The sequence below is a fragment of the Bombus fervidus genome, chromosome 2, assembly GCF_041682495.2.
Source record: "Bombus fervidus isolate BK054 chromosome 2, iyBomFerv1, whole genome shotgun sequence".
NCBI classification, from domain to species: domain Eukaryota; kingdom Metazoa; phylum Arthropoda; class Insecta; order Hymenoptera; family Apidae; genus Bombus; species Bombus fervidus.
In genome coordinates this window covers 4168797-4190521 of record NC_091518.1, presented here as the reverse complement: position 1 = coordinate 4190521, position 21725 = coordinate 4168797, and the positions used below count along the sequence as shown (strand labels likewise).

Sequence of the window (21725 nt, the reverse complement as noted above, 5' to 3'; positions counted from 1 at the left end):
TATACCCATATGTAAATACGCATTAGATTATCGCTCACAAAAGTAGACGTACGCCAGCCACTTCAAAATAAGTATCCACAACTATGAATAGATTTGGGCGGCCATTTGCTGACACTCGTCCGCAAAGGGTTAATAAGAAAGTAAGCATACTTTATTCATTTTTAGTGCTAAAAAGATCATAAAATCAGATCATAAAGAATGTACAATTGATAATGAAGGTCGTACTATAAGGAAAGGAGGTAATTTCGTATTTTTAATATTGTACTGCAGTTTACTAATTTGTCTTTGAGGTTCTATAAAGAACCGTAAATTCTGTATGGCGTTGGAACGTGTAGAGAAAACGCGTGTATCGAAGGAGCCTTAGAGTTACGTTCGACGCTCACTGCATCACTAATGAACATTATGGTCATATCGTCTCTAGTTTGAATGTACTGTTGGATAATCTTGTACCGTTTGCGTTTAGATACTCTGTAATTCTACTCCCAATATGAGATAAAGCGCGTGTCTTTGTACGACAAAGTCTGAAAAGGCACCTTTAGGTTAACATACCATGTTTGAAGCTCAAATGAAAAAAAAATTGAGTTGGTTAGGTACACTCGATATAACTCACCATGATTGTGAGACTTTTGTCGAACTTTCTTTGATTGTTTCTCGATGTGTACGGGCTGATCGTTATTTATGCACTTACGTCTTCTTTTGTCCATTCCATGGCATTCCAAGTTTTCATAAGAGTAGCACACCGATGTACGCCGAAAATTGAATTATTGTTACTATCAATATTAACAACGTAGCACAACATACCTCTCTCAATTTGTAAGGCTTTTAGACAACATGTGTCGTGCTGGTTAAAACAGGAAAATAGAACCAACCGTTTATTTTTTGGTGTGATTATCATCACTTCTTTATTATTTAGTTGTAAATTAAATATCAGTTACAAAGGCTCTTTGTACATAACGGCCGCAATAATGCTTTTGTTTTATATTATATAATATATACTATTGTATCAAATAAATGGACTATTATTTTATTCTTTTATCTTTTTGTACGAACGTGATAAGAAGTCGCTACGTTAAGTGTCAAAAATTCTTCGAGTTTTCAAGTACAAAATAAATTGTATGTAATATCACGATCCATGCGAGAGTTTCTTTACGTGAACATTGCTATCTCTGATGCCCCTTAAAAAAATTGCATATATATCAACATATGTATGTAATTTGTACGTATCCCACCAGGAACAAACAATGTTTACGTAAGTAAGAAACTGTTACAAAGATTATATTATTGCTATTTTTTTATTATATTATTTCTTTTCACGTTTATTAATTATAAGCCACTGCAGTAGCAACATTTTATCATCTACAAAAAAAGGCAGAAGTGTCTTTTGCTTTGCTTTTGTTTTTGCAGTTTATTCTTAAGTTTGAGAATGAACTATAAAAAAAAGTGTTGGTAAAGTGTGACATTCCCTCTCCTTTCAGGATGCAATTTCAGATGAAACATGGTTTTCTTTGTTAAAACAAAATTCGACTGCTTGTATACATACTCTATGCATCGGAATACTTCAATGTTACATCTGCTGTTACATTACAAAAGATGATTACAAAACGTGATTCCAATACGCAAAGCATTCGTAATCTGCCTGTAAAAAAATTATCTAATAGATTTATTTTTTCTTCGCCATGTTTTTTTACTTTTCTCATCTCGTTCGACAGTTTTGATAGAAAAAGGCCATATTCCTTAAACGGAAGCGCCGTATAGTTTTAATTACGACTAGTTTAATGTCGCGTTTTTTGTACCACGAAGTGCGACCGAGCCCCTGCGACTGCAGAAAGGCTATTAAAAGTTTAGAGAACGAGGACGTAATGGCAGGTATCCATGGCTGCTGAGGAATCGTCGGGCGGCTCGTGTCATTTCCAGCTGATCACGCGTGCGTCCACATGCCACTGTTGTCCATTGTGCCTCCAATTGTAGCTGTGATCAAAGAAATCAAATTATGAATCTTTCGGTATTAATCACATAAATTTATCATTAAATTGCGGATTTTCATAAAATTCATATTTTTGTGGACATAATTAAAATAAGAGAATCTAAGCTCTGTTTCACCTACTAAATATTTTTTTTTTAATTTCTCATAAATGCATGCAAAAATCTGCTGCCTATTTATCATATACTAAGAGCATAGGGAAAGAACAGGAAAAATCACATTTCTTATTTTTTACAGAGGAGTGGTCTTAAGATTCACATAATTCTCCCGTTTAATCATAATGTTTTGAGGGCAGAACGGCTGTTCAGTCAAGAATTTAACCGGTTATTTTCGCTCTTGTATTGTTTTGAATTGAAAGCGATCGTTAATACTGTTCCCCTACCATTATGTTCTCAGCGTGTTATATTTCTATGGGTGGGGTGGGGGGGATAAAGGCCCAGTACTGTATGCATGGGGGTGGACACAGCGAGGCAATACTATGGACACCTTTGTGAAATATTCCAAAGTATGTATTCTGATAGCGAACCGTTAGATTGGTCGTCATATGATCATCTGATACTTATGATAGGATCTTTGCTATTGGGTTATGGAAAATACAATGTGAAGAAGCTAAAAGTACATGCCATTAAATATATGTTAAATTGCTCTTGCGTACTATCTGCATACTGGCTATCAGGTAATCGAAGTATAAATTTTATTTTTTAAATAAATAGTTCGAGTTGCAATACTCAACACACAAAGTAATATTAAAATCAGAAAATCAACAAAAATGCACTTCGTGCCTTTCTCTTGAGATCTTCATATATGAGATAGTAGATATATTAGCGACATCTAAGATATTTATATCTAACTTAATGCCGGAATTACTACATACGTAAATATGCTTCTTACATTTAAAAGAAATTGCAGAATAAACATTACTAAATTTTAAATATTTAAGATTATCAATTAATCAACCAATTTTAGTAGTTAATATCGACTCACAGAAGCTATGTAATACTACAAGGGCCTAGACTGTAAGGAAATCTGATCTCTCGCGACAGATGTCTTTCAGTATCCGAAAATTAAATACCACAGTGATGCGAGCGGAAATTTGACACGAAAATATCAAATCTCTAACACGATTAACCCTATCGATGGTTGAACAGATTTTAGAAAGAAAAAGAAACCACTCACCTTGGCGCGTTTGACTGGCCTAAGCGGTAGAGGGCTGAGAATACAACAGGGACTGTCGAACGCGTCGAACGTGATTGCTCTCTTGGCGTTAGGCTTCCGTTGTATGGACACAAAGTCGTGGGAAGTCTAGAAAGGATAGACACACTAGCTACAGCCGGCGATTAAAAGAACGCATTTATAGAAAATGTCTAACTATTCGAAAATTATTCCTATTCTTTTCTTTTTTGGGAAAAAAATATTTAACTGACAAGATCTAAAAATTTTCAACGTCAATATAGACTTCAAAAGTCATTAAGACAGTCAAAAGTCTTACGAAGAAAGAGAAACGGGCAGGGAATAAAAATATAAAGAAAAAGAGGGAGAAAGGACAAACTTAGATAGAAACAGAAAGGTTATGGGGAGCTTTTTCGAAGAATTGGAGGACTATTGTCAGTTCGATCATTTTATACGTTCATGTTTTTTTCATTGGGGCATATTTCACACTCATGCTATGATTACTACCACGTTTTATTGTAAAATGACTAGGCCTTCTAGGTATTTTGCCTTTTCTTTTTTCCTCTCTTTTTCTTCGCACGGTTGCGAATTGGTATCGAAGAGAGCGGCATCTCGCGACCGATGGAGTCACCGCTCAAAAAAATTATTCTTTGGACTTTGTCGACCTTCAGGACACAAAGAAATGAGGGATACAGGACGAGGAAATACTTTGGTACGCTAGGCCAGGCCTGTACAAGGGCGTTTTTACGTTTGAGTTAGTTATAAACATGCGGCAACTCAACGTTATTACCAAAGGAATAAAAAAAAAATATATATATATAATATGTATATATATTAATATGATAATAAATAAACGTTATCTTTTATTTTTAATATATATATATGTATCTATATATATATTATATATAATTATACGAGACATGATCCGGGAAACGATTGAAGGACGAAGGAGTCGCGAGGATATACAATTTGGAATGTGTACAAAAATGATTAACGCGCTCCATGCCGCGTGGATCACCGGTGATCCATTCCTCCAGTTTAATATCGAAGTGTATTAATGACTAGGGAGGCGAAATTGAAACTGCAAACACTTCGGTATAATCGATATTCTCTTGTAATTAAATATTAAATATAATATAATATTAAATACTAATACTATATTATAAATTTACATACACACATGTTTAACCTGTTGCGCACAGGATTTGTTTTTATAATAACGTAGCCACTTTTGAAGTTAGGAATTACTAATAGCATTTTAAAAAAGCTATGATATAATTGACTATTTCTTATCTTTTTATATAACAATAAATAATAAATTAGGTTTCATTGGGTTAAGTGTTTCCAGTTTACTTCGCTCCCAAAATACCAAATATACACAAATAATTTACACGAATAAACGTCAACAAAGTGAAATAGAAAGAAATTAATGACACGAGTCTAAGGTATAATTTAATTCTTCGTAAAATCGTAGAAAGAGAAAACTGAAGCAAACAAAAACAAAACAAGATCGACCATACATATCGACGTACATCGAAACCAAAGAGTATGGATATTTTCAATGTATGTAGAATATAATATGATGAACATTGGCCAAAATATAAATATTGTAATACACGCAAAAATATAAATTAAGTACTTCGTAATACGGCTCCTTTGAGCCCATTGTTTCCTTACTTCATGATCATAAGTTTCGCTTCAAGCACATAACATTACTGCATACACATAAATAATAATTTAACAAGGTAAGTTGTCAAAAAGAAAAAAATAAATTAATTATATAAATAAATCAAACCGATATTTTACGTCGTTATTATTTGTTAGTCGTGTTACTTTATTATTATAATACTTATGACTTAAGAAAAAAAAAAAAAAGATCGCTAATAATCTTTGGATTGGACGATACCAGGGCGACAAAAGGGAATCGATAATCATAGTTACGATTACGAAGGACAAATACAAGGTTAATTCCTCGCGCGCCTTGGCTTTATAACATTTAGTCATAAATTAAAAGGAAAGAATCGAAGAGAAAGATAGACATAGGGGCGAGACATATTTAACGTTAATCAACAGGCAGGCATGATTGAGTAAAATATACTAAACAAAGGAGAGAGAAAGACAGTGTTAAGATAAGAGAGTTAAGAAAAGGCCGGCTAGCGTGTCTAGAGGCGATTGGTACGGGAATAATACCAGGATAGGGCGGGTTGAGTTTGCATCTGTGATTGAGTATGGACATGGTTCTCTACCTTTACGGGGCTAGTTCCTGCTGTTAAGAAACTATCCTCCAATGCCATGGATGCTGGTGAAAATAATACCGATGTATCCAAACTTTTACTCTGTAATGTAAAGAAAATAAATTAGTGAACTAAATAACAATTTTATATACTAATGTTTAGACTGCGGATTTTTATGCATTAATGGCAAATTTAAAAGTGCAAAAATATATAAGATGTATATAATCTGTAAAAGTACATAAAATATTCGAAATAGGATATTCGTTTTAATATGTAACAGATAAAACAATTCTTCACTTAAATCCCGTTTTTTAAAGTATATTTATAAAAATATGAATTTTGCATAAATATTCGCTAATGTTACACTCTAAATATGGACATACAACTCACCGGTGTTTCTACAACGAAACTTATTTCGGAATTATCCTGGGAAGCGTTCGCCCAGGCTTGACAGAGAGCTTTACGCGCTCTCTTTCCACCAGGAGCGCTATTTTCTTTACCCCGCCGTCTAATCGTGCTGTAACCAGAGTCTTGAAGGATGGTGCTAGTCCCTGCTAGACTTTCACGGTCGGTTTCTTGTTTGATGATCTCCGTTAGAGCATCCAGACGACTTGGGGTGGCAGGTAACTGAGTAGTCGCGCCGCTACGCCGTTCTAATTCTGCTAACGCGTTTTTGAACGGTGTTGGCGTTCTTGGTGTGTTCCCATCTGTGACAAAAATATAATAATAGTAACAATATACAATCTATCAAGTTCCAGATAAAATTAAAAAGCAACGAACGAAGGATTTTATCAAACATTTTACCATTTTGACTTCGTCGAAGACCAGTGGGTTGTGGTGTGGTGAGTGGACCAGGGCTGCTACCTTTAGGAGTACTTGCCCGTGGCCAGGGAGAGGTTTCAGGACTTAGGCTGTTCAAGAACTGTGACGGACTGAATGGCAATTGTTTGATGGGCGTGGATGGAGTGGTAACGCCAGACTGTTGCTGTTGTTGACTTATTAACAAGTAATCAGGCTGGTTCATATTCTCAGGCATTTCCGTCCTCTGTTGAAGGACCTGAGTATTTCTACGTCGACGGAGAATTGGGGGTGGACTGCTCCTTTCTTTCTCCGCTATGGCTTCGGGCATTTCCTCCAGGTCTGGCATGGGCATCAGTCTAATCTCTGAATTCTTTGAACTTGTCGCTTCACCTTGTATTTGCATATCAAAATACCTATATAAATAGACGTGTTAGTAAATGGGTAACTTCGTTAAATATTCCTTGAAAATTCTTATTTTTTAAACTTGTTTAATAACATACTTTGTAAAAGGTGAAATTTGTTCAGTCTTGACTCGAGAAGAACTTCCTCTTTTTGAAGGGGTATCTACTTGAGATTCATTATTGTGCGGCCGTTCATTCAAATTCAGAAGACCTTGGAAAGTCTGGTTATTTTGTTGATTATCCCAAGCCCTACTCCAGTCCAGCTGGTCGATACCCAGAGTATGCTGCTGCATAGTGGACACAGTTGTGGAGTTTTCGTTGTTCGTCGAATCTACCTTCAGACGACCGTGACCTGAGATTTCCTCCTCTGTGTCTTTAGAGAGCACCGATGACTCTGTAGCTTTTCTCCTACCTCTTCCTATAAGAGGAATTCACATTTATCAAATGTTTCATTTTTTGATGATCTAACTTTTTACAAAAATATATCAATTTCAATTAACTAAATTAAAATTCTTCTTTATCACTATTAGCTTACATTTCAATTAAAATTTAAAAATTGAAGATGAAGATTGAAAATAGGAATTAATACAAATTACTTTTCAAATTATATTCACGTGGATTTTTATACATTCGTGGAAAAATTTAAAGATGCAAAAATGCATATAATGCACATAATATGTAAAATCATATAAAATATCCAAATATCTAAAGTACAGTAGGCGAAACAATTATCTCTGTGTAGGTCCTATTTTAGTTATAAAATATGAAAATAAAATAAAAATTTCATAAAACTATAAATTTGCACAAATATTGGCCTTCTAATAATAACATAATCAATGGATTGATAAGAACCTCTTGTGCTAGTGGGTCTACCACCATCTTCAGTTTCATATTTCCTCCTCATAGTGCTATTCCAATGATTTTTTATAGCATTATCCGTCCTGCCCGGCAGTAGTTTTGCTATTTTCGCCCATTGGTTTCCCACCCTGCGGTGAGCTTCCACAATGATCCTGTCTTCCGCCTCTGTCCACGCTGTTTTCTTGATGCCCGGGTTCAAATGGTTGTGCCATCTTTCCCGACACTGCTTACCGATACGGCCCTTTAGATGTCGGGCAATTAATGTCCACTTCTTCGGTCCGTATCGTTCCACTAATTCTACTACTTTTTCGTCCTCCTGCGAACGTCATCGATCATCAGTACACGGAATGATTCGAGTACTTATAGTTGATGGATGAAACTACTGATAGGACATTAAAATTGATTCTCATGTATTTTATATACTGACTTCCATTTTCAATATATGACTACTTTAATATTTGTTTTTATAATTGGTATTCTTTTCTTCAATTTGTCTTGGGTAGACAATATTATTAAAAGTTTAATTTATATATAAGTATCGATCGTTTAAAAGCCAAATTTATGTTACGCATATTAGTGTAGTATACTGTAGCACGTGATAAGGTTCGTTGCCGTTTGAAAACTAGATGTCGCGACTGATATAGGATTCAGAATCTTGATTGTAAGCTCGGTGAAGTTTTGATGTAAACTAACAATAATCATTTTTAGTACAAAGATAAATTAGGAGAGAATTTTTAGGAGAAATTAGTTAAAAACCAGAGACCAAAAATTTTAATATTAAATCAGGACTTTACTTGTCGACTGAAAAATCTCGATTAAAGAATGTCGACTTTTCACCAGATGCGACATCATGCTCCTTGAAAAGCAACCAAAGCGCCGTGAAAGTTCTGATCGGACGAGTTCTCACCGGAAGGCAGGTCCAACACGCGAGTAATTTCTCGAAGGCGAGGAGAAGAGTCGAAAGAAGGTAAGAGAACAAGGCGGTAGGTCGAGAGAAGGCGGCGGAAAGGAAAGGAGAAGAGGACACACGCGGAGATGATCCTCGAGTGCACCGAGGGAAAGAAGCAACGAAAACAGTGAGAAAAGGACAGAGGGGAAAGAGGATGCAACGAGGACGCTCCTACACCATGAAGAATCAGGTGCACACCAATATAGGGCCTCTTCATGACGGAGTGTACGCGACTTTCAGAGGCTTTACTTGCCCTTGGCTGTTGCCAAGTGCATTGGCACGACGACGACGCAGCATCTCCGCGGACCTCTCGTGGCTCTTTTTCTTGTTGCATACCCCACCGTGGCGACCGTCGGCGGACAGAGGGAGAGAAAGAGAGCGCTGCCTCCGCTACGTGTAGGCGTACGTGTTGTGCAGGGCCGTGCCGTTATGAATTCAAACCTTCAAGTTTTAGATGCACCCAAGAAGAACCATCTTGATCGTTACTGGTGCGGAAGTGATGACCTTGGAGCGTTTTAAGTCGAAATTGGTATTTAGGTTAGGTTTTTGTTGGATAAAATTAAATTGCATAGGTTTAGGACATTGTTATCATTGATGGCAATAATGGGTCAATAGGTCTCATAGCACAGGCTCATGGTGACATCTGGTGGTTAATAGAGGAAACGCGTGATGTGTATTTACTCGGTATTTATAGGCTACCTGATACAGATACATTTCTTAAAGCATATATGAAAAACTCAAGACAGTTTCCTTGTTCCAGAGGGAAAGTTGCAAAGAACCGTTACACGATCTTCAATTCAAACGTCTCCTCTGCCAAATACGTGGACGGACGTGCCCATGATGGGTGAAGGGGTGTAACGGATCTTCACGAACTTTCGCAAAATTTGGACTGGTTGGCCATCCGGTGGAACGCAGGTTGATATAACTTAACCTTTTATTACAATGTGACCATATCAAACAAAGGTATACATATATACAACCCAAATACTAGTTACTAACAATAACATAATATTTCCTTAATTTCTATTTAGAATTGGCAATACTGAACCAGATTAGAGTAATCTTAACTTCTAAACTAGGATCTACATATATAGAATATGTAAAAGAATCAAAGATTTCTCACTTTATACAAAGGAATAGAAAATAAAAAATGTGTAAATTTGTCTTTACTTATAAATACCAAATAAGAATTTAATTTCATTAATTTACCTCTTTCGTCCATGGTCCTTTGACCAATTCCGGATTCACAACCTTCGCCCATCTTTGCTGACACTGAACGTCACTTCTGTCTGGGAAGTGGCCAGCTATGACATCCCATCGAAGTCCGGTCCCAAGTTGCTCGGCATTGCTTACTAGCTGCTTCAACAGACCGTCCTAAAACCCATTCAAATGGAACATATATTACACATAGGTAGGAGCAATGTAACACTGTAAGGTGGTAAGTTAAAATATCACATGCAATGCAAGAAATATTGACAAACATTACCCTGTCTTAAAACAGGTGCGTATGAAGAAGACCATTGACGATTAATTGATGAGATTTGCAAGACTTGCTGTGCTAAATTGATGATAATAATTTTACTCGTGCAATGTACACTTCCGATTTAAACATTCGAGAAAGGCATCGTTTTTAGTTATGTTAATTTTTGAAGGATGTCTTTTAATTTAATATCTGCAGTATAATTTTATTTTTTTTTAAATTGGAAGTTCCAATTTTTTTGCAAATTAATCAGATACGTTTTTGTGAAAAATATTATGCTAGAAGTAAAAAAAAAAATGATGTACATATGAAGATGAAGCTTAATTGGAACATTAACCTTTTATGATATGGATGGAATTATAATTAGAAGCCAACATGGAGAAGTATAAAAGTTACAGTCTTTTTTGCAGGTAGGTTTGGCACGTTTTTATGGAAAAGATTAAACTAGAAATGAGAAAAAAAAAACGATAAGGTTTAAAACTTTATTATTATAACATTTACCTTTTTACTAGATGGATGTGGTTGTAATTAAAAAGTAATGTAGAAATGACTTCATCGTATGAAATTATAAAGTGATGCAGATATTTCAAATTTCAAATACCAAGGATTACATGATACCATAGAGATACTGTAGATTCGAGAAGAGAATAGAAGAAGAAATAGGGGATAAAATATCCCAAATTTTAAGATGTATGAGAATTTTCACTTGGCAATTGCATCAGATTAAAGAAGAGAATAAGAAGAGAGAGAATGAAAAAGGTCATGTAACAAATGGGATCGATAGGCTTATGTGATGTTTCCCACGGGAAACCATACGGTGCTGCCCGTTCTTTATAGCCGCGCATATGACTATGGGGTGGTCGAGGGCATCTGCCCGCGAACGTAACTCGTTGTAGAAGGTACGAAGGGTGGACCTTTTTTCGAGGCCTATGCTCATTGTATCCCTCCCCTTTCGCGTTACATCCGATCAAAGTCACGGTATAATGACGCGATCACGTGTGCATTCTCTCAGCTATCAAGGTGCGTCACAGAGAAACAGGGCTAAGGAAAATAGTGTGGAACATTGTTCATATCACGGTGACCAATGAACTTTGGTCCAGTTCAATTTCTGTAAATAATTTCACGAAAATTCTTTTAGGGGAAATTTTGCAGTACATTTCAAAAGAGATTACAAATTTTTATTATTTTTTAATCTTCTCTAGATTGAACAAACTCGCAACGTTTAAATTAGCAATCATATTTATAATTTTAGAAGTAAACAAAATCACTAATTCTTTTTGCTATTTTTTTTTTTAACAGTGTTTACAACGAAATAAATAGTAAATAGAAGTAAATAAAAAATTCAACTTTAAATATTTCAGAATATGTAATATGGAATTTCTGATTAATTACCTCCTCTTTGGTCCATCTTCCTTTGTTTATGTGTTTTCCTTGACCATTACTGCTCGCATTTGTCGTATTTGGATTCTGGGACTGATTGCTGGCTCCGCGACAAGCAATGACATTGTACTCGTTGTCAGATTCTCCCCCGCTACTAGAATCGTAACCAGAGCGCGATCTAGAGAAACAAAAAGAAGATTGTCTTTCAGTAACTTGGAAATCATAAACATGAAATTCGTAATTGAAGTTTGATTTACAACAATGTTTACACTAAAAAGAAAAATATTTTTCCAAATATGTATTTATTAAACTTAAAATTAAAATTTACAAATGTATTGATTTTAATCTGGAATAGTCACGAATATCTTTCTAATAATTGTCATTTCATTTATTTCATTTCTTAGAGAAATAAAAGTGAAGAAATTGTAACAATATGTTAAAGGCAAAATCTATGTTTGATTAATATTTTATAAAAATATTGAAACTAGGAAGTGATACATAAGAAATCTTTCTTCAACAAAAATTCTCACACTGACCTTACAAAATCTCTTTTTTTCCAATACAAACCAATTTGAAGATGAGTGTGGTTCAAGAGGGATGTAAAATTTCGCGAAAAGATCGAACGTGCGAACGTGTAACGGATATAGCTATTTTTTTTTGTCCGTACAAAGGCGAAGACGGGAAATCATGGATGGCTGACCATCCATCCTGCGCGTGCTTCTTCCTCTTCTTTGTCAAAGGAACTATCGCGCACTCACCACCCCTTTGTTCTTCACCCTTTCCTAAAACCGCCAACCAAGAGGCAATCTTGACCACAGTCTGGCCAGTGTCAGTTTTTGCGGTTACAAATGGTTTGTTCCTTCATCATCTTCAAGGATTTCCTGTCTACTTCTTCCGCAAATGATCGTTATTCATTCCCGCCCCCCCTCTCGCACTATTCCTTAATTTCTTCTCTTTACGAAAGGTTCTTGGTAAAATTTAAAAAGAAAGGCAGAATCACCCATTTTTTTACTTAATTTGTCATTCTATTTTCTTCTTATTCAGTTTGTATTTATTATTTACATAAATGTTTTTCTTTTATATATCTTTCATGATAGAAAGCTGAAAGAGCGTCCCACTCTACCCGGAAGTAACTTACATATACAGTAGAGATATATAACTTTATTACAGATGAAAGAGTCCACTGTATCTGTCAAGGTCATCTGCAATAATTTCATCAATCAAAACTCTTTTAACCTCGATTTTTTACAGGATGTTCCTTATTTTGAATTTAATGGTATTCGTTCCAGCCAATCAGAAAACTACTTTAAGAAAACACTTTTGATTATTAATTTTTATTACTTTAAACTCTTAAAAAACGATTACTGAGAGAAAGATTCTATCTCAAAGATTTTGTCTAATATTTAGTTACTAATCTAATAATCTCCGTTGTATTTGATTAATTCCTTGTTCATTTTTCTACGAAAATAATAGTGTACATAAATGTAGTAAAATGACTTCAAAAGGAGTCTCTTTGAAGTGTAGAAATGTGTAGAAAGTTTCACATTCGTGGAAAGGCAACAGAGCTGATATTACACAATAATCCATCGTCAAGTGCAATTAGCCAACAGTCGGCTGCACATTATACCAACGTATTTACATTCCAGCCACTGTGGAGTCTATGTTTGCCGGATGACGTAATTTGACGACGATAACTGGTCAGCTCGAGATGAAACACACACGTATGTATATAACGTTATGTACTCCTCCACATAGAGAAATCAAACGCAACGGTCCGAATGCTTGTTATGTTTACTGTTTCAGGCAGGCCACGACCGGCATTTCCGCTGCACGTAGCTATATCGTGCGAGCCTTCACCAAACGGCGCTCGTTTAACCCCTTTGTTCCGTCAGAGTACGCTGCAAAGACGCCGCAGCGGCGCCCGAGCGAAACCGAGCACAAAAGTTCACTATACCGAACCGTTGGTCATTGTTCTGACACAATTATTTCGAATCAACGTGCAGAAAATGATGTAATATGATCTCCAATATTTTAAACAGACCTATTACACTTGACATTGCTGGATACATAATAATAAAAAGTTTGGAATCACTATATATTTTATGGGAATCAAGAATTTAAAATAAGTTTTAATTGGGATCCTATTAGTTTAGAAAATATCTTTATCAATGATTTATTAAAATAAAGAAAGTGTAACTAGAGTTATATAATGATAAATATAATAAATATTAATAACTACAACTATTCTCAATTTTCATTTTCACATCAATTATACGTGACAAATTCATTCTGCGTTCCCATGTATCAAAAGATGTGCCATCATCCTTATTAGTACTAAAATATCATAACCTTTATACTACCGAAACAAATCAAAAAGCCATTAATCCAACCGATAAGCAGACAGCTGAAGTTTTTTTTCTATAATCCTAGCGTTAAATTTGCAAATTAGACTCGTCTTTCGAAATTTAATTATAATATAACAAACTCACTAATTGATGGAAGCACAACGGCAAGAAATAATAGCTGCCTATTACAGCGATATGGTAAAAGTAGGATTCCAGCGCAGGAAATTACCAGTTACCCTTGAATCCTTAATTAACAAATTTTTATGGACTCATCATAATTGATTATAATCTTTACTAAAAATGGATGCTACTATTTTTTTTATTATTATTTATTACTATTTAATAATTGATATATATTTTATTATTATTTGGTAATCTTTATTTCGATCCACTAAGAAGCAATATAGAGCCGAGGGGTATCTCTGTAGGCTTAGGGCGGAAAATAATGACAACGATAAGGTTCACCAACCATCTGCGTTTCGCATATGTTTATATGATGCGTATACTTGTGGCATCCTACAAGCGCTATCGTTCCATAACCTTCCATTGTAAGTACTTCATTGCCAGATACATACATACATGCATACATACATCACATAGCCACCTTCTTCTCTCGGTACGCGCAGCTGCTTGTTGGTGAGACAGAAAGAAAGGGGCGAGCGCACTAGGGTGAAAAAGTACCGAACAGCATGAAAAGAGAATCACTAAATTTGCTTATATTCTATTAGGCTTCACTTATCATGGATTCAAAAATGTTCCACTCATGGAAGGTTTACGACATGCTCCTTTTATCTTTACATTTGTTATTTGTACTAGTATATGTACACAAGTGTGTTTTGAAAGCGATCATTTTGTTATTAAACCATGTTTTCTTTTCGTGTCGTATCAATGACCAACAACGAAAGCAGCGATCTCTATCCCAGTGAAACTTCTTGGAATTCTTCATCCATCACCGAAGTAGGTATCGAGATAAGAAAACGAAAGTACTTATGTATATAAGTCCCATGAAAGTCAGCTGCAAATCAGGCGTCACTAGTTTACATTTCATTAAGCTACTAAGAGCAGTGAAATAATGCGTACAAAATATGTAAACGAAATATTATTGCACGTAAATTCACAATACGCACCGAATTTGAAGATCTGAAAACTTGAAAATCTGAAAATAAAATGTTACCTTAGCGCAAATTATTAATCCAATTATTAATCCTTATTGAGATAAATAATCTCACAATTCTTTCTCGTCTCGATTGAGCGTCTGTTTAACAACCAATAAAATCTTGAATATAACCAATAGAAATTCCTCTTTTTATCCCTTCCAGTTGTTTCCTAGCCTTAAAAGACCGATACCATGGAACACGCATGCGCATATTTACTCAGGCAAGCACGTGGCAACCGTGCTACTACAGGAAACGCGCGTTTTCATCTTCGCAGCTGTTTTCACGTCGGTGAGAGAAATTCGTATAAAACGCAACTGATACACTCTGTAATTGAGCTTCTAATTGGCGGAGCCTAGCAATGCAATCTTCGCTGCCCGAATACGATGACTTTCTGCAGGTGCACATATGTTTACGTTCCCGGCTGTAGACAAGTCGGGAATACGTTATGAAGCGTTCACTCACAAGGGAATGCTAGGAACTGAAAGGGGAGTGCCGCCGTTCAGGTGGAATGTCTCCTGCATACAGGACGTGTCGCTTAAAAAAAGTGAACACTGCAAAATTCGTGAAACTATGCAAACAAATACTTGCCGGTGATTTGTCGCTCGACTTGCACGTGACAGGGTTGATTGAGCAACCATATTGACTTTTATATACCTTCTTTTAACAGAGCTTTTAAAATTTAAAGCCTCATCATTCAAATTTATAGACAGGATTTTGGAGGTTAGACACCATTTCTGTCAAAGTTATATGATTGCAAATATATTTGTTCATAATTGTGATGTGTAAGATTAGTAATATTTATATATAGTTGCACACGCAAAAATGGTTTCCCAAAATTTGAATAATAGTGTCATAGTAATAAATTGACTATAGATAATAGTATTTGTTATAGAGAAGAACGCAATAAATAAAAAAATTCACGACTTACAGGCAATGAATTTCAATGCCTAGAATATCATAGACTTCCATGACATGTCAAGGTGTCTAATCGCGGTATATCTCTTCACAACGTGTCTTCCATGAGAATTTGCTAGATACACAGTCAAGCTGATACCAGCTATATTTGAATTCGTAAGTTAACAGACTCTTAAATGTCATTTCTACGAAAAATAGCTATTAACAATGTTAAAAAGCATAACTAATATTAGACATAAAATATATTTAAATATGTACATGGGTAAAATTTTATATAATAGAATGATATTCCTGGTGCGCATGCGCAGTTACAATAACAATCACATAGAACAATTGAACAACCCTTTTTTCGGGTGCAGTAGAATTTCCATGAAAACAAATCCTCAGAATACAAGAACGGAATGCACGAATCACATTTTTGTGCAGCCTCCTTTTCACTTTCTACTTTGTATGACTAAACGAGAGTCTGGAGCGGAGGCAGAACGTGCGCAGAATGGTGGAACGTCTGTCCGGTATTCTACTGTGCTTCATTCAAATTTGAAAGTAAGAATGGAGGAGACGGTACGAACCACGTGCACTTGATACACCTCGTCACGTGTGAACCAACACGTCATAAATGTACGAAACACATGAATTATTTTTCCACAACACACAATTATTAAAATACTTTAATAAACGAAATATGCCAAAAGAACAAAAATATGAATAATTATCATTATTCAATTTATCAAAAAATTTATGCCATCAGTGAAAAAATTTTCAGTATGGGGAAGAAAGAATAAATTAGCGAATGAGATAGAATAAACAAAAGAAGGAGACAGGAAGACTGTTAAAAAAGAGAACACACTATATTTTGTCACGTTCCGATGTAATCTTGGTCCAGCTTTCGCGACCAACTCTTTACTACCTATTTAGTCGTGACGTGCGAAAAAAAAAGGACAGAAATATCGCTGGGAATCGCAAATACACAGTCGGAGACGATCGGTATTCGTTCCTCCTCCTTTTTTTTCACTCGCGTTATGTAAAGGCTTTCGCCTTCGTGGAAGTTCTAACGGTCGCGGATATCCTTGAGTTTAAATCCCGAGACACGTGGCTAGACGCAGGACTTCCTCCGGCATTCTCACGATCCGCGAAAATATGTGCGCACATCGTATATACATATGTATGTATATGTACACCACGGTGCGATAGCCGAGAGAGGTTATATAGATAGAAAGAATCAGCACTGTGCGAACGCACGATGTTTGTTAACCCTGAATGGTAGTGGTGTGATTCCCTTCACGCCTCACCACGTCGAAAGTATCGCGAATAAATTACAAAAATGACCGCTGTCATGAATATTTATACGAAACAGACATCTAACGTTTTTTTATTGATGACGATTGCGAAAAACGATGTAGGATGAGATCGGTCATCGTTCGAGATACCATCAAATTGATTTAACTTGTAAAGCAATCAAGCACGAAGCATATGTAATATAGTGACGAAACTGAGTACTTAAAATTTGATGGCACTGATAATCATACCATTTTTATTTTTGTAGTCGATCCTAATTAATTGTAGAATCTGTTTCTTCCCATTTCTATCTTTATTTTATTTATGTAATCGAAATGTGGAATTCTGGTAAAAAAATTGGTAGATAAAATGGTCAAAAATAGTGTATAAAAAAGGAAACGGAAGCAGACGGAATGCTGAAAAGATGCGGGAGCGATAAGTCGAAGAAAGGGCACGTGGACAGGCGAAGAATAACTGATAAAATCATCACGATTTTACCTAACACGTGACACTCGCGGTGGAAACAAGGGACAAGCGAAACGACTCGACCGAGACACTCATTAATCAATTTAGGACACTAACTCCATACGTGGAGTAAATGGGGTGATAGAGAGGGAACAGAGAGAAAGAGAGAGAGAGAGAGAGAGAGAGAGAGAGAAATTCGAGGGAAGACACGAGAGGACAGGGTGCGAATGAGAACGCAAAAGGAAGATAGGAATAAGTCACATGGTGACACAGGAAAAAGAAGGGTAATACGCTAGCGGATCACGTCGGATTTTATATCTTCCTATCCTCTTACCTCGGTGCTTCTCACTTCCTGTTTGGTCAAAAGGGTAATTGTAATTTCCTGACCTAACCGCTAAAACTTCTACAGGACGCTCAAATTATGGTGCAAAGAAAAATGAAAAAACAAAGAAGGAAAATTAAGTGGGTTTCATTGCATGATAATTTACCAACTAATAATATTATTAGTAATATTAGCAAGTGCCAAATTGTAGGTTATAGACATATACTATATAGCGCCAAAATTTCATATCGAGTAGTACTATCAACTGTCATATAATTTGTAGAATTGATCTGTGTAAAACAACACTTGTTTTATTGTCAAATTTATTACTGGTATGCACAATAATATTAGCACTCGTAATTTATAACTTGTAATTTGTAGGATTTTACTAATAATATTATTTCAATTCTTCAAGATACCTCATTATTTTGATGAAACAAATTAAATAGAAGACTGGCCATATTTTAACTTCGGTAAACTCTAATGAATAATTCTACCTCAATACATTTGTAATGATACATTTATGTAGAAATGTTTTGTTTTAGGAATTCGCACGAATTGAGAATACAAGAGTTAAGCCCACCTCTCCTTCCCCCGTTTCTTTCAAGTTTAGCTGTCAAGAGAATTGAACGTATCGGTTGCTAAGCTCCCTTCTCTCCCCAAATCAGCATGCGAAACTACTGTCGGAGGTCGAGGACGTCCGGTCAAAATTTCCAATCGGCTGGTTTAACCTCGGCGACAAGAAAGCGCCATGCCGTTAGTTGCGAGGCGAAATGAATGAACAAGCTCTCACACTTAGCGTTTACTTGAAAGGTGGCGACACAAGCAGGTGCTGTGCCACAGCTGTCCCCTTTGTCTAGGACTTCGGACGCTATATGACTAAAGTGCTCTGTACGATCTCAATGACAATTATTCCAATGAAATTCGATAACTATTATCTGGTATTAATCTTCATTAAGATTTATACTTTCACATGTGTTGTTTCCTAATCTTAAGATATGTGGACTTAAAAGTTTTACTCATTTAATTATTAGCATCAATAATATCTAACAAGAATATTATGGAAAATTATACTTTTGTTAGAGGATATTGAATTTTAAGATAGAGAATACTTTTAATTTCAATATTTACTTCCAACTACAGAAGACTATTCTAACCATATAAGATTTATGAAATTACTTGTTATGTATAGAGGGTAAAAAATACTATTCAGTACTTAAGGATTTAACAAATATTAAATCATTTACACCCAACAATACCGAAACATTATTATTCACAAATCATATTTGTGACAGATACCGACTTACGGTAAACATAGTTCCAACTTAGTGTATTTCTCATTACATCATCAAAGTAACAGGGTGTTACCAAGGCAACGAGGTAAATCTTGGTGAATTTCAAATAATAAATACCTATCGATCCAACAGAACGCGGTAAGAAGAGGTTTAACGAAGCTATTCACCGAACGATATTGCATCGTGGATACGCGGATTATACGTTCATTTCCCCCTCTTCGAATTTTCGAGTTTCACGACGAAAATCGAGCGTCTCGTGAGAAAGGGAGAGAAAAAAGAAACCCATCGTGGCTACGCACACCGCGACTATGGACATCTGCCGAAGTTCCGAACTTTCCCCTCTTTTTGACCACTTCCTTGCGAGTTGTCTGCCATATTCTCGTCCCCCCTCTTTTACCCCATCGTTTGCAACGAGCAGCCCTTGGGCTAGCAATCTTCTTTTTTCTTTCTTTCACCTTCCTTCCTTCCTTCCGTCCGCCTGTTGCTCGTCACGCAACAATAAGGTTATTGCGCGAACCAGCCGATGTCCCTTCCTGAGTAAATGTCCACTGTTTGTGTGTCCCATGGTCAGGTCCGTCGGAAAAAATCAGACAGCAGACCTGTAACACCTTTTTGCCTCGTTTTGTACGTATCCTTGCGAGATCATATCGCCAGTTCTCCACTGTGACCGAGAAACGTATCAGAGCTTGGAGAGATATGAAAAAAAGGTATGCATAATGTAACGTTCTGAAAATATCATGACAGATATACGTTTGTAGATGGCGGACCTACTGCAGCGATAATGGAGGATTGTGTACCAAACTGGAGAGGTCAACGTTCGGATTATTGTTCCTCCAACGAACTACACGTCTTCTTTCGAAATTCTTCTAATAGTCCAATAGTCAATTCTACCTCATTTACATTCTGGGAGATATTTACGAATAGGATTTTTTTTCGTAATGATCCTTTTAACCTTTTTGATAATGCAGATGACTATATTTAACTATTATGATTGACTATAACCAATCACAAGCGCTTACTATATAAATACTAAAATACTGATTATAGCCACTTAACATAGAATTTCTTTTACAATATTTTCCGCAGTTCACATATGACAGCAGTACATTATATAGCACCCACAGTGCTGTAGTAAAAGTGGTTAATCTCAGATAATTTTTCTCTTTTACGCAAGATTACATATCTCTTCTCTCCGCACGGTATTATATAAACTCAACTTAGACGCTGCGTGACTCGTTAACCAATTAAGGGCCAACTATGTGTTAAGGCAACATTTCATTCAAAATGTTCAGTCACTTTATCTTATATTATTAGATTCTACTTCTTAATATTTGATTATAGAAAGAAACTTAAAAAATTGAATATCTGTTTCGGTACTATACCCCTATACATTCTACAATGAAATTTGAAGAAATATTTATAGCATTATAATATAAATCTCTTTTGTATCTCAAATCTCTTGTCTTTTAAATTATGTAAATTATTTTAGATTTCCATAATGTACTTATCATTATAATATGCAAACTTTAAATCCCTTGCCAAAAGCAGTATGTAATGTGTAACTTCTTACATATTTGAATAATATTATATTATACACTGTATAGCATAAAGTGATCTACAATCAAAATGTTTATATTATAAATTGCAGCTAATATAAACTTTTATGTATTATGTATTAAACTGCTTGATCCTTAGTGTATTGACGCGCCGGATGCTATCCCTCAAGCGGACAAATTCGAAAAGTGTTATCTGGAGAGCGCACCGCTCCTCCGTGGGTAACGGGTCAAGAGTAAGGGTCAATGCAACCGTTATCATCCGGGGCCCCGTTTGGTCGCGTGCGACGCGGTTGCCGGCACAATTGATTCTGTCGTCGATTTTCCAAAGTTACAGACCAGGTGCAAGGGATCCATTGGTCCCTGCCCGTCAGCTGCTACCCCCACGACCCACCCCCTCGCCACACAGGCCGACCAACACATGATGTACTCGCGCGTTCCTCAATTTGTGCGTTTAAAAAGCCTCTCGTGCCACGGAGCCACCGATGAAAGGGAACGCCCTGGTAAAATATGCGGAATTTCCAAGTAGACCGGTGCGCCGTCTTACGGGATCCTATGAGCGCGCTGTTCTATCATCAGCGGGACAGGTGACCATGACAAATTGCCTGTCGGGACGTACTCTACTTTTACCGCCATCTTACGATTTTCACTGTTTCTCTTCCTTGTACACATTCTTACTTGATCACGTAGTTATGTTAATGTATATATATATATATGTAGTGACTTATATTGCTTATATTATGAAATATATTTTTCTAATCCTAATACTGGTCATCGTTGGTTTTACGTAATTTTATGCGATAGTATATTTATTTTTTGCTTCGGAACATATAGTAAATTAGATAATTTTTGTTAATAATAATTTTTCTGATAGAGAGACGAGGCTATCCCTACCTCGTATTGCAGAATTCTTTATTTGGTTTGTTTGGTCGAATTAATTCGATTTTGATATTAAGGGGCGAAGAATTTAATACCATGTGTCATGAGAAATGCTAGTTGCTAAGTAACTATCTATAAAACGTAGTACTACGATGATTCATGAAGAATTCTCAAACGGTAGAAAATATCGTGTAATCCGTGGATAATCAAGGATTCGATGCCACGAAGCTGTTACGTCGACGCTGTGGCGAGTTATTCAATGAAC

The 21725-nt window shown here is 36.0% G+C and overlaps 1 protein-coding gene and 1 long non-coding RNA gene across 12 annotated transcripts in view; one reads left to right on the top strand and one right to left on the bottom strand.

The window, feature by feature from the left end:
• Positions 1-871: 871 nt before the first annotated feature.
• Positions 872-21725, bottom strand: part of Myb (proto-oncogene like protein Myb) — a 41534-nt gene continuing 20680 nt past the window's right edge. For 2 of the 4 annotated variants that reach the window (XM_072022719.1, XM_072022718.1), the window contains exons 2-10: positions 11267-11432; positions 9604-9768; positions 7440-7761; positions 6687-7005; positions 6190-6599; positions 5776-6092; positions 5398-5487; positions 3158-3283; positions 872-1968 (exon numbers count right to left, since the gene is read on the bottom strand). In XM_072022719.1, coding sequence (XP_071878820.1) covers positions 1834-1968; positions 3158-3283; positions 5398-5487; positions 5776-6092; positions 6190-6599; positions 6687-7005; positions 7440-7761; positions 9604-9768; positions 11267-11432 — 2050 coding nt within the window. In that variant the 3' untranslated portion in view covers positions 872-1833. Of the gene's footprint in view, positions 1969-3157; positions 3284-5397; positions 5488-5775; positions 6093-6189; positions 6600-6686; positions 7006-7439; positions 7762-8647; positions 8779-9603; positions 9769-11266; positions 11433-21725 lie in introns of those variants that run through there. The other 2 variants (XM_072022720.1, XM_072022721.1) reach the window with 2 other exon arrangements.
• Positions 8790-11173, top strand: LOC139998288 (uncharacterized). Of its 8 annotated transcripts, none has more exons than XR_011803223.1 (5): positions 8790-8931; positions 9010-9078; positions 9155-9309; positions 9699-9805; positions 9896-10339. It is a non-coding gene; the product is annotated as an uncharacterized lncRNA (long non-coding RNA). The 8 variants fall into 8 exon arrangements; XR_011803224.1 differs by having other exon boundaries at positions 9141-9309; XR_011803220.1 differs by lacking the exon at positions 8790-8931 and adding an exon at positions 10387-11173 and having other exon boundaries at positions 8946-9078; positions 9896-10284.